A 13,057-nucleotide genomic window follows, 5' to 3' on the forward strand; every position below is an offset into this window, starting at 1 on the left:
CTTCCCATGTAGGAATTCCTGGGAATGAGGATACTGACCGTGCAGCGAGCACTGCTAAGGATCGACAAGTGGATCTGCACAAGATACCCTACAGAGATTATAAACATGCCCTGAAAAAATCTACAAAATTCAAGTGGCAAGAGGAGTGGAACCAAGAAGTGAACAATAAGTTGCATGCCGTAAAACCTTTAATTTAAGAATGGGAGAGTGCACGTCATCGTGAGCGATTTTATGAGGTGGTATTATGTCGACTCCGAATCGGTCATAGACGTCTTACCCATGGGCACCTTTTGCGAGGGGAGGATGCTTTAGAGTGTGAACACTGTCATATACCATTAAGCATCCTGCACATTTTACTTGTATGCCCTTTGTACGACCAAGAACGCCACAGACACTTTGCTAAGGTTTACCAAGAGCATACACCATTACATCTCGCCCTTTTACTCAGCGATGAGCCGTTGATTCCACACAAGTGTGTTTTCAACTTTCTTAAGGATATAAGACTCCTGGACCAGCTATAATTTTAATAGTTCATCATATTCATTGCCACATCTTATGCGCTTGTACTTTCATGATCATTGTTTTATTAAATTACAAGCTACTATAGCTCTTTCTTCTCTTCAACCTTGATTCAGCAATAGTCCTAGTTGTTGGCGCATTATAACCTTGGTCGCTGCTGCGCCATTAAACCCCAATCAACCAAGTAGCCTGTTCTTTTATTGTAACTGTAGGTTTTTTTGTGGAAGTTCGGTGTGTAGTCGGCCTTAGATTTCTGCAAATATCAGGATACGTGGAAGCAAAGAAAGGAGCTGAGTTCGAAACGTCCTTCTTTGTGTGTCTTTTCCTTTGACTAAAAGTTTTACGTTTCAGTCCGCAGTCTCGGGCGTGAAAAAAGAATCGATGTCCACTAGCTCTCTTGCACCCGACTGCTACCAAGCGAAAACCACATGAGGGTCGGCAAGGCACTCAATGTGAAATTTCGGCAGGGCACTCAATGATTTCGGCCGCAGTCCATCTCAGTGTTCCGAAAATTCCGCATAAGATGGTGCCACCCCTCGAGCCTAATTTCATTGCTCTGACAATATGATATCTGCCACCGCAAAACAAAGAACATATTGCCTCACCGGTTAGAATTCCCTTGACAATCACGGGGAGCTTGGTGAAACTCTTGAGCCATTTGACATCGTCCCAGGTCAAGGAGGCATCGAAGAGACTTGTGTTTTCGTAGGCATGCCCTGACAGGTCAAGGAGCCCAGCAACTCCCTCCGCGATGGTTACACTGGAATCAATGCGAATCGACTGGAATTTTAATGCGACTGCCGGGTGCGTATTAGGAAAAGCTTGTGGGGAAGACAGCAGGTCAATCTCGGCACGCTTGTCTCAACATAGAGAAACGTAAAGAAAATACTAGAGCGCAGCCGTCAGTGTCAATTTTTTTTTTAACTATGCGTTCCTGTCAGTACACAATATCCGCTATGACTGCTTGCCTCATTTTAACTCGGGTCTTTCGCCGCCTACTAGCTTTCTTTCGTAAGCATCAGGGACCAATAGTTCCAGGTAAGAAGTGAGCTACGTTCTCAGGTTTTAAATTCCTAAAGAAGAATGCTAATTTATAATCGAGTTTCTTTTGTCGAGAGCCACGGGGTACCATCGTTGCTATTACATTTGGGACTTGTCGTAGAACGTCACCTGCGGAATGCGGACCCTGCGGGCGCAAGCTCAGTCCGCCCTCAAAGTGACGACACGAGTTCCCCCAAGCAATGCAAAACTATTGCGTGCACGTGTGTGCGATCAACGGAATGTGCGTATTAGCGTGACAAGTAAGTGTAGTTGCACTAAGTCATTTGGCAATATAGGGAGCAGAATAATTAACCCTGCGCTTCGCACAGTTGACAATTCGTGCTACTGGCGGTCTGTCATGAATCACCTCCCAGGAAACGAATAAGCATTTCGAGAGGCTCATATACACGTTTCTGTTTAGTATAGTGCTGTGGCATTTGAACAGACAATATTACCTGGTGCCCTGCACTTTTGCCTTCGGTACATTGTTTTACGAAGCGCAAAGCCAACACGACAAGCACTCGAGCCTCCCGCGTCGTCCGCTTAGCGTACGCCTAACCCGTATGGGCGCGCCTAGGGATTGGAGTGGCGCTGCGTATGCAGGGCGAAACTGCCGGCACACAGCCCTATACTGTTAACGTAGCGGCGGCCACCGCTGGCGTGTTTTAGCTAATGAAGTGTGCCATAGTGTAGCCGTTGAAAAAGTTACTGTGTTCGTTTCGATAATATTTGTTTTTGTAGTCCTTACATTGAAAGCTTCTTCGGCGAAAAACAACATTACACCAAACTATTAAGTGTCTGGAGTTTGTCGGGAGGAATCATGAGCTCTTCTTGGGGGCTCTCGTAAGAGTTCTATTCGAACCTGTGACGGTAGTGATGTGGTACGCTACCTCATGCGTGTGGATGTTCCGGGCACAATAAAACATGAATTCTTAGGTGAACATCAGTCCATATCCAGCTGGAATATGAAGCTGATCGCAGCTTTAAGTGAGACAATCTAGCAGAATTCGACTAGGACCAGTTCCATGATTCAGCTGCATATTATTTTATTTTTACTTGGGAATAGAGGATATGCAAAACTGCTTGGTGTTCTGGCAGCACTGTGCACGGGGTCATCTTGGTAACGTCAACTGTCTTTAAGTTTCGGTTTCTCAGCATTTTCAGGGCATGGACGCTCTGCCACTAAGTGCGATTCGGAAACTTTATTGTTTCCTGACTTCCGATCACCGAACATGGACAAAGGACTAGGCCGTCATGCCTTTCATGTCTGGGGAAACTTAATTTTGTTTTATGCGAATACGCATGAAGTCGTTCTAAATGAACAATTGAGCTGGGTGGTAAGAGTACATCTTAACTTGCAGCGGGACTGGGGCAAGGACAGACAGGGCAGAAAACACAGGACTAGCGTTGAACTTGCAACTGATTCTATTGAATGCAATTTTATTCAATAGAATTAGTTGCTAGTTCAGCACTTGTCCAGTGTTTTTTCTCTGTCTGTCCTTGTCCCAGTCGCGCTGCAAGTTATATATATGATGAAGTCGCACTGTTTAGCGGTAGACTGCTCCATGCCGATACAAACGACTCAGGGTTAGTTTTTCTTTTTTTAGTTGCTAGTGACGACAATTTTTTTTGTAAAGCTTTGTGTTTTTAAAGGAAACTGTACCCAGGACAATATATTTCAAACGTTGCAAAGAACTCAAATTGGTTTCAGATAGCACTAACCTCAAGCACAGTTTACGGATCTTGCGCTTTAATTAAGGTTTGTTCAACCCTGGCAGAAAAACTGCATTGACTTTCTCAAAACTGCCCTCCGAGCTTCTTTGCATTAAACAAAGCTTTACCTCGGCTCCGACAAAAGAGAAAAGGATATTGTGAAATGAAGTTGGCAACACCCGCACCATTCGACGTACGCAACGCAAGTTTTCGCTGCCGCCAACATCGAAGTTTTAACACCACCGCGATGAACCTAAGTCGAACGCCACATTCGTTGTAATCGAACATGGCCTTCGACAAAAAAGGCAGCAAAATCTTGTCTTTGAGTGTTGAGCAAACAGGCACGTCGTCCGTGTTTGTTGTGTTTTCTATTCTACATAACCGCGCTTTAAATATTAAGCCTATTTAATGAACAAACTCCCTGGTTTAGTTTTAGAGGTGTTTTACAAACCTCGTTTACCGACGCCAGAGCAAGTGTATAGAAATCGCTGCAAAGCAATTAGATTGTTTGCTGGATTTTCAAAGTAATTTATTTATTTAAATAAGGCATTAAAATGAGGACTCTTTGATGCTTTCGGCTTTTGTTGTTCACTGTTTACCGTACTCTTTTTTCGATTATGGTTCGTGATGTAGACTATTAAGTTTCATCTTTTTGCCTCGCTTAAAGGCCGACGATCAGTTCGCGCTTTCCACTTTTCTCTCGCTTTCTCCTCTCCCCCTTCTACCCTGTCCACCATTGCCTGTCTCCTCCTCCCCCATGGAGAAGAGGATCTTCTGCCTTGCAGAACCTCGAGTCTGGTCGTCGGCCTTTAACAGCCTTGGTCTCATCCGCATACATTGAGCTGTTTGCGCATCAAGAAAAGCTCAGGCCGACACTACAACGTGCATAAAAGAAAAAAAAGTTCAGAAACAATATCGGTACAACTTCGTGAAAATACTAGGGCCCGGTTCAATAGTTGTGAATGTCATCCCGCCGCGCGATAACGTCAGCATAATTTTTTCGCATTGTCACCGATTGTTTTTGTCAAAATCTGCGTCTCAAGTAACAAATAAAAATAAAAAAAAAATTCTGAACCCTGTTTGCGCTCGCGTCACGCACGAATCGACGGTTCATACGTGTTGGCATTGCATTTCTCGCACGAAGCGCGGTCGCTTGTATACATGGGGTTTTTGCCGGTCGGGTCACTGCTTTCGCTTTCTGGTCGCTACAAAGATAACGGACGTAGTTCTCGGCTCGCTATTTGACGGCGCTCTACATTTCGGATAAAGTATTGATTGCTTGACATAATAAAAAAAAAAATGAGAAAAACGCAGAGAGGTTCCACTTACGCCAGATTGCCCAGTGGTGTGAGTTTCTTCCGGTCGAATATTCGGTTCCCAGTCAGAGGAGTGTCCACGGTGAGCACAACCGCCTGGTAGCCCGCCTTTTCAGCACGCTGCACCAGGTCCTTGCTGGTGTCTCGATCCTTGAACATGTACAGCTGGAACCAGCGCAGTCCTTCTGGAGCGGCAGCCGCCACGTCCTCTATGCTGGTGGTGCTCATCGTGCTCAGGATCATCACCGTGGCAGCCTTGTGGGCCGCTGAAGACGAAAGACCATCGTGTACCCCGGGGACGTGCAACACTGGTTCACACATTGTAGTTAGGCTGTGAGCGACCGCGATACTACAATCGGTTGTGACTGCTTTCGACTAAAGCCCTGCTGTACTGAAAGTAACGTCAACCATTGTACTCAGCCAATACCTCGTAGATAAGTAAGCTTGCGTCTTTAACGGAGGCCACCATAGATTAAACACGACTGATCTGCGTTTGGCTGTGACTCGGGTTCTCGTTGATTGGACACGACTCCCACTTCAGCGCTGACGGTGCACTCTTGTCTGACCTGTGTCCCGTACTTGTCTCTTATGTCATAATGATAATTTAACTTTCTAGACTTGTTATCAATAAACTACTGCATCGTTTGCCGGGAAGGGAAGGGTCTCCTTGGTAGACGGGAGGAATACTCGCGCCATGGAATGGGTAGCCTTGGCGACAGTGCGGATGTAGCCAATGAACGCTTCCGGTCTTCACTGTATTAGTCTCGCGGTAAGTGCAGGAACAAGTGTGCGCACGTGCGCAGTGCTTGTGGGAGATGGTATCTTTTTAGACTGGCGTGAAATATTGACGCGTAAGAAGTAAGGTAATGTACTCAGAACGGAAGTGAGCCACGTTCACCGTGTAGTCGACGCCAGTCTGGTTCTAAGCAGTCTTAAGTGGCCGCTACTCGTCGGTCGCAGTCAAACGCAAATATGTGGACCTGTCTTACTGTTAAATCCACCGTTTATACACGCGAAAGCAAAAACGAGTGCGATTGCTTGTCGGTTTACTTATTTATTTCTTGGTGTAAAGCGCGTCAAGCCAACAAATGATATCAAGCCAATGCCTCCTACACTCTTAAAAAAAAGAGTCGCTATTACTCTCTTTGGGGGGTATTGGTGCGCCGCAGAATCGACTCCAGTTTGTAGAGTCCCTCGACTCTTTTTTTAAAGAGAGTCGCCATGACTCCTTTGCGCGCTACAGATTTGACTCCTCCACGACTCCAGTTTGTAGAGTCACTTGACTCTTATTTAAATAAGAGTCCTGGGACTCTCATCACACTGGAGTCATGGTAGTGTATGGGCGACTCCAGGTGACGTAGTCAACTGCGACTCTTTAACGACTCTTATCCAACGGAGAAAGAGTCACACGACTCCTTCCTGGTAGTCCTCGTGACTCTGTAACAAGAGTTGTGAGGACCCTCCTTTTATGAAGAGTCCCCCGACTCCTATCGCAAAAGAGTCATGGGAGTGTATGAGCGACTCTCCGAAAGATAGTCAGTGCTGACTCTCACTTGGTCTGGAGTATAGCAGCCCTAGTCAAGTATCAGTTTGTTGAACAAAGGGGGGCATTGTGATCCGCGCGGTCCGCGCCCGGCGTCATGCTTAGTGGATCCCCGTCAGAAGCGGGAAAGACGCTGAAGCTTGGCAAGTGGCACCGCTGAAGCTTGGCGACATACATTCACAACACTCTACAACGACACATGCATAGCTACCCCCTTCTGGAAATCAAGATCCAATTGGTTCCAGGACATCAGGGACTGAGAGGGAATAGCCTGGCTCACGAGCTCACCCGCGAATCAAATCCGGGACCCCCTTTACCCTAGCCTGAAGAGTGTGAGTATGAACCACAAGTGGAAAGGAAAACTCTACGTCAAAAGTCAAATTTGGGGGTTTTACGTGCCTAACCAACGGCGGGCATCTGGCACGCCCCAGCGGAGGACTGAGGATTAATTTGGACTACCTGGGGATCTTTGGACGTGCAACCGAAAGCTCGGTTGCACGGCGCCTTCTCCGCAATAAGCCTCCGTCAGATTGCGGGCACCTCGGCCGGGAATAGCCTAGCACACGAACTCAACCGCGAATCAAATCCGGGACCCCCTTTACCCTGGCCTGAAGAATGTGAGTATGAACCAAAAGTGGAAAGGAAAACTACGTAAAGCTAGAAAAGAAATCCTTAAGGACACCTAGGCCAATAATCTCCTCTGTTCTACCCTCACCATCTTATACAGATTCAAGAGAAGAGTCATCCCTCATTAGAAAAGCACAAGCACACACATTACTCACCAAGCAGTGTATTCATTACTTCACCAACGCTCCGGGACACCCCAGCTGCTCCCATTACGGTGCATACCCCTCAAACCATCATACGCTTTGGGACTGCCCGGCAGCCCACCAGAGTCGACATGAATCCCTCTCCCAGTTACCCCATGACCTCACTCCAAGCGGCTGGGAAGGATGGTCCTTCCCCCTTCAGAACTCCAGAAGTTGTGGTGGCCATCCCTCGTTCATCACACACAAACTATGATGGGCGACGGAGACCGGCACCGTTACATATGCCTGAACCTGGGCTAAGATCGAAGAGCTTCCATTTTTCGATTAAAATAAAGTTTCTATCTCTCTCTCTCTCTCTTGACGTCAACGCGTGCTAGCGTCACGCTCGTTCTGAGAGCTGTAAGATGCAGTGGCGGTGATGTTGACGCACGGTAGGCGGCATTGCATGTATCCACTAGTGAGCCGTGTTGACGTTCGGGGGAGAAAGGAACCGGCCTTGTCTTCCAGGTGGGATTGATCCGGCACGCGCCAGCGAAAAGCTGAAGAAGACTTTGGACCATGGGGAGAGATTTAACGAGATACGGAAGTCTTTCGAAGAGGAAAAAATTAATGTGGAAGTCATAGCCAAAGGCCAAGTATTTAACTTGGAACAGAACACCCATTTATATATTTTGAGTTCCTTCCTGACGGAGGCTTAGATTTGGTGGAACCGTCTGTTTGGTTCATCGTTTTGCTGTGTGCTTGAAATCGGAAAAATCTACTAACATTGTCTTGCAAACAGTGGGTTAACTTATTTCAGACAGTGTATGCAAATGATTCGATAGCGGTTGCCGCAGGGCGAATGCGTTTTGCGTTGGAAGATGGCAAGGGTAGCGCCTATCGAGCACCAGGAAGACATGACCGAAAACGGCTTTTTGGAGCCTCAAGGTGCGGTTTGAGAATGCGAGTAGTGCCAACAGCAGCGCCACCGCAGTGGTTTCCCATGAAAGCGGCTAAGTTGGCGTATCTCAAGGTTTTGTGTTTCTAGTAATGACCAATAAACCGCAAAAATTTACACCGAATTATTTTGTTTCAAAGCGGTAAACAAAACAAAAAATGGACAAACAAAATAGGGTTTTGTGCATGTTTATACAGCCTAGAACTTTGGTGCTTCAACGGGCGACTTGTCTTTCAGATCTAGTTGAGCTATTTAACCAGTGCAGTAGTGATACACGGTCGCACGCCGGCACGATGGTCATCCAGGTTGAAACGGGCAGAGGTGGGGATTGAGCCCAGGATCCCTGGGTTCTGCATTGCGAGCTTTCGCTCCACGTCCTCCGAGCTGGTGTACGCTAGTCCACTCGGCCACCGATCCCCCAAAAAGAAACCATTTCGGAAATACGCTATGCCTCCCGCCTTCTTTTTGACACACTACGGTAATCCGTAGTACGGAGCGTGAAGGAGTAGGCCATATGAAGAAGGAGGCGTTCATGGTTGTTTAGCATTTTGGCAAAGGAAATATTGCAAAACGATAAAAAAAAAAAAACAGGGTATACGTATTGGCTTCGTGATATATTCGCTTTTTTTATTTGTGCACGTAACTCGCGGAGAAATCGAGCCCCTTCCAGGTTGTGCGGGGCTTATACGAGCCGGCCTGAGCGCGCGGTGCAACATTGCACCGAGCGGTGCGATGTCGAATTGGCGAGAGACCTTGTGGGGATTTTCCGGAAATGTCCTGCTGGAGCTCTCCTCGATTAAGAGAAAAAATTGCCCGGGAACAGCTTTATTTACAGGGGTATTTCGTGCTAACCCAAAACAATCCCCCCCCCCCCCCCCCTCCTTCCCCCTTGAACTTTTCTGGAACTGCGCCCCTTCTTTCGCTTCCTTCTGTTATCGGCACCGAGAGTACTCTTGAGGCTGGGAATCCCATTTCCCTGTCCTCTTTTCTTCGAACATCAGCTCCACTAAACTTCTATTTTTTGTCCTACACCAAACATTTACACCAAGAATTACTAAATTTCTAGGAAAAGAAAACCATGAAAAAACACCCTCGAATTCGGAGGGAAATATATCGGTGCTGGGCAGCATAATGTTGATATTGGGCTCTTAGTAAATTCAATTCATCCGATTCATCTATATTATTATTTTCTAATACCGTCATTTCCATGAGTTACTTCAGTAGTGTGGTAACAAAGTTGACAAAGTTTCTTGCGGATAAATGGTGATGCAGTGTAAAAAGATTCAGTAGCGTGAAGCAAGATATACAGAATATAGGGCAAGCCCAATTGGGCGACTCGGATGAAATAGATGAATACGTACTCGTGATATACCGTAATACATGATACACATAAAACATGCATATTTAGAAAACCAATAACAAATAAAATAGTCAGTTAAAATGATAGTAGCACAAATAGTATGAAGTAGCGGTATAATGCAATTGCAAATGAATGTACAGACATGCGTTGAACAAGGTGTCAAGCTGACAATTCGTTTCTGGCACTATCCGCAAAAAATTAGTATTTGAAACAATTGTTATTGTTTCGATATTCTTTTAGGAGCCGGCAGTGGTTACTTCTTGTGGCTCCTGATATGTTTTGACCGATCGAGAGAGTTTTATCTATTCGGGTTTGGTCATTTATTGTATAAAATAGAAATGCAATGCTCTCCATCATAGCCCTTTTGTCAAGTATCGTTAAGTCAGCTGATTTGAATAAATATGACACAGAGTTTGTATAGCGAAATATAAGGGTCTGCGAAATTCACCTCTGGCGGTGGCCTTTTCCCCTTCTGGGTGGGCAAACTTCTGAAAGCCCGTGGGCGAGATCCCGATTGGCATGGAGAGCTTCTGGCTTCCAAGTAGCGTCACCGTCTTGTCTCTCGTTTCCACATTCCGAAGCACTCGGGGTCGCAGACGTAGCCTGGAAGACCGTAGGAAAGCCTTCAATAGATGGAGCTCATACCTATCAAACCCCGACACAAAGGACAAACATACACACACACAAAAAAAGTAATTATCTTGGCTCAGACCTTCTCCTAAAAGCAGGAAAATTCGCTGGTACTTGGTGGTTTTAAGGGGCAGCACTTGGAATCAGACTGTTATGTAATGTAAGACGGCGCGAAGGAATTGTAAATCTGTCGGGAACTTTGTTTTCCTTATCCATGCACCTCTTCTCTGGAGGCATGCCATAATTGTCCCTGCAATGCGGCCACGCATACCACTTGGCAGAAGAATTCCTTCGCGCCTACTAGATTATCCTACTAAAGCTCAACTCGTACCCTATTCGCACAGCTCCTGTTCCTATGCATGGGAGGGATAGGAGAAAAAGGGGGATGCTGACGCACCACATGTTCGTACCTTCCTCCGACATGCCCACACACACCGCGGCGATGTCTCACTGGTCAGGAGCACTATGACGTTGAATTAACTGCTGCGTTGCGTTGCTCAAACTCTTTCTTGGGGTCTCGATTTACTGTGACCGACACCAACTCAAGCAAACAAGGTTCGTGCAGGGTTTGCATATAACGCTATTGCTTTAAATAGGACCCACACACACTACGTCTGCCTCGTACTTTAACTTCACTTATCCGTTTTTTAAAGGGGTTATAGCATATAGTCTCTTTCATGGAGTGTGTCCGTTGCTACGCATGAGGAGTCAATGATTTCCATTTTGTAACGATGAACCAACTCGCCTGCATTGCCACTTTGAGTCAATGATGAATTGGAAAACGGTGAACTTTGTCAAACGCTATGAGTGCTGATCAGGTAATATGTTTAGATGCATGAGTATTCGAGAAGTCGATTTGTTTAGACACTTGGACTCCAATGACACCGGCAGCAGCGAGCTCTACGGTTTGGGGTCTCGTTTTCTTAGATAATAGATATGAGATTGTGAAACTAGCAGCAAACCTGCTTATAGACTATGCGAGAGTTCCCCCCGTTAAAATTGTTTCCTTGTAGCTTCGTCCCCCTTGACGGTTGCTCACTCGCGTTTAGTACAAGTGTACTTGTTTTGTGTGTAACGGGTTCCACAGTGTGGGCATTGCTGCTATATTTGAGTACCAATTCTATTACCATATCTGAATTACAGTATTTTATTTGTTTTTCTAGGTAATTTATATTTATACCCTAATGAAAAATACACCAGGCAATCCTGGTGTGACATCAAAGAATCCTGATGTGACACCTGAATATCTGGTGTGCCCACCAGCGATGCTGATGTATCGAGCACACCAGCCTGGCGTGCCCACCAGAAATGCTGGTGTACCCGCACATCAGCCTGATGGGTACACCAAGGGAGCCTGGTGTCACATCACAGGGACTCATGCGCCGACCAGGCAGCCTGGTGTGCACACCACGCAGTTTGATGCGACACCAGAGTTGTGTTTTTGTTGACTTTTCCCCCCGGTTCGCGCGCGTGTTTTCTATTAGTTTGTGTGCCGCTCCGTCCCCCGACGGGGTGCCTTGTTTCCTCCCGTCTTGGTGGTCGCCGGAGACCCCGCGGCGGGCTCCTTTGTGCTCAAGAAGTGTCCCCCTCGTCCCGAGCACTTTCCCGGGCGGCCTCGGGCAGCTTGGGGCGCTCGCCGGCTCGCCTCTTCGAGGGTTCCTCTTTCCCTTTCCGCCGGTATTCTTGTTTAAGTTTGAGAAAGTAAAGAAGTCTTCTTTGTGAGTCGAAGCCGAAAAGGTATGTTGGTGCGCTTTCCTTACTTCCGACGAGCTTGGTTTGGTAGCAAAGAAACAAAGGAAGCTAGTAATTATTAGGATTTTTGGGGCCGAAATGCCTACTACGAGCGAGGAGGGCGTCGACCGCCTGAAGCCCAAGAGGATTACCCTGCGAGCCGCCACAACAAAGATGATCAACGAGACTGGCGTCTGCTGGCCACGGATCCAACCGACATCGGTGAGCTCGAAGAAACATTTGATATTCTTCTACTTAAGGAGGCTTCCCTGAAAGAGCTGGACAAGGAAATCGAGCTATCTGTCGAATATGATGCCTTAGAAGAGGAAATTTCTGGTGCGGAGGGGTACGCGGAACGGATCAGCGTGACTAAGATACGAGTCAACCGCAAGCTCAAAGGCCAAGAATTTCGGAACGACAGGGCGTCCGGTTCTTCGACGCACGGCAGTGGCTCCGGACAAACTCCAGTTGATCACGGCCAACTCCCTACAACAGTAAAGCTTCAGAAGCTTCACTGTTGTGCTTTTTTGCTTTTTTGAATAAAGTAATTATGGCAGCAGCGTTGTTGTCAAACTTATCATTGTACGCTTTTTTGTGAGTAAAGCAACACCCAGTCAACAGGTGGTCTGGTATCATATTACAACAAAACCTGATGTCCCGCCAGAACACCAGATTTCTGGTGTAACATCAGAACACCAGATTTCTGGTGTCATACACACACATCAGATTTCTGGTGTCACTACAGAACACCAGGTTTCTGGTGTCACACCAGAAAACGTCCCAAATCACATCTGTGAAAAAGTCTGGTGTAACATCAAGTCACACCAGCCCTCGAGCTGGTGTATTTTTCACTAGGGTATTTATTTTGGTAAGTAATCTTAGTTGTAATTTAACTACTCTATGGGCCTCATTGTTACATAATTTAGATTAAGGCCACGGTCCCACTGAATGTGTCCGTTTAGGTACTTTTTGGCAGGTCATTACTCATCTCCTTTTAAATACTGTTTTGTGGGATTGATGTCATTCGAAAGGCAATGCAATCCTCTTTCATTTTATATTATGTATATGTTGGTTTTTACTGTTCATGCGCATTTGTAGCGTTGCGAATATAATGACGCGGACCCTCACTTGCTTCGCTAGTTCATGTTTTATGAACGATCCATTAAAGATTACACGGTTCCAATATAGCAGTTTTGTTAAGATGATGTCGGAGCAGAATGTAACGATACACTTTTCTGTTATTTGCACTACTTTGTTTTTTCGTCCCTCCAAATATTGCCCTAAAATTGACATTTTTCAGCACAAATATGTTTTTAATGACACGCGCTAGGGCAATGAAATTAGCTACAGATGTAGTACTTATAATTGGTAATATACAGAAAAAAAATTTAATGTTGTGTAAATTTTTTTGTTTATAAATTTTATATCAAACGTAGCACTTTTTTGTGCTTCGAGTCACGGTACTTCAAATGCCGCTGAGGAAATAATTAAACTATG

General features: G+C 46.0%; 1 protein-coding gene across 1 annotated transcript in view; it reads right to left on the minus strand.

Moving 5' to 3' along the window:
- LOC115327921 (hydroxyacid oxidase 1) overlaps positions 1 to 12,812 on the minus strand; it is a gene marked incomplete at its 5' end in the record, with an annotated part of 61,736 nt that extends 48,924 nt beyond the window's left edge. The window contains 4 exons of the mRNA XM_042294674.1: positions 1,125 to 1,279; positions 4,603 to 4,855; positions 9,648 to 9,822; positions 12,792 to 12,812. Coding sequence (XP_042150608.1) covers positions 1,125 to 1,279; positions 4,603 to 4,855; positions 9,648 to 9,822; positions 12,792 to 12,812 — 604 coding nt within the window. The remainder of the gene's footprint in view (positions 1 to 1,124; positions 1,280 to 4,602; positions 4,856 to 9,647; positions 9,823 to 12,791) is intronic.
- Between the last annotated feature and the right edge of the window lie 245 nt (positions 12,813 to 13,057).

This window comes from Ixodes scapularis, unplaced genomic scaffold (genome assembly GCF_016920785.2).
Source record: "Ixodes scapularis isolate PalLabHiFi unplaced genomic scaffold, ASM1692078v2 PGA_scaffold6__148_contigs__length_123643588, whole genome shotgun sequence".
NCBI lineage: Eukaryota > Metazoa > Arthropoda > Arachnida > Ixodida > Ixodidae > Ixodes > Ixodes scapularis.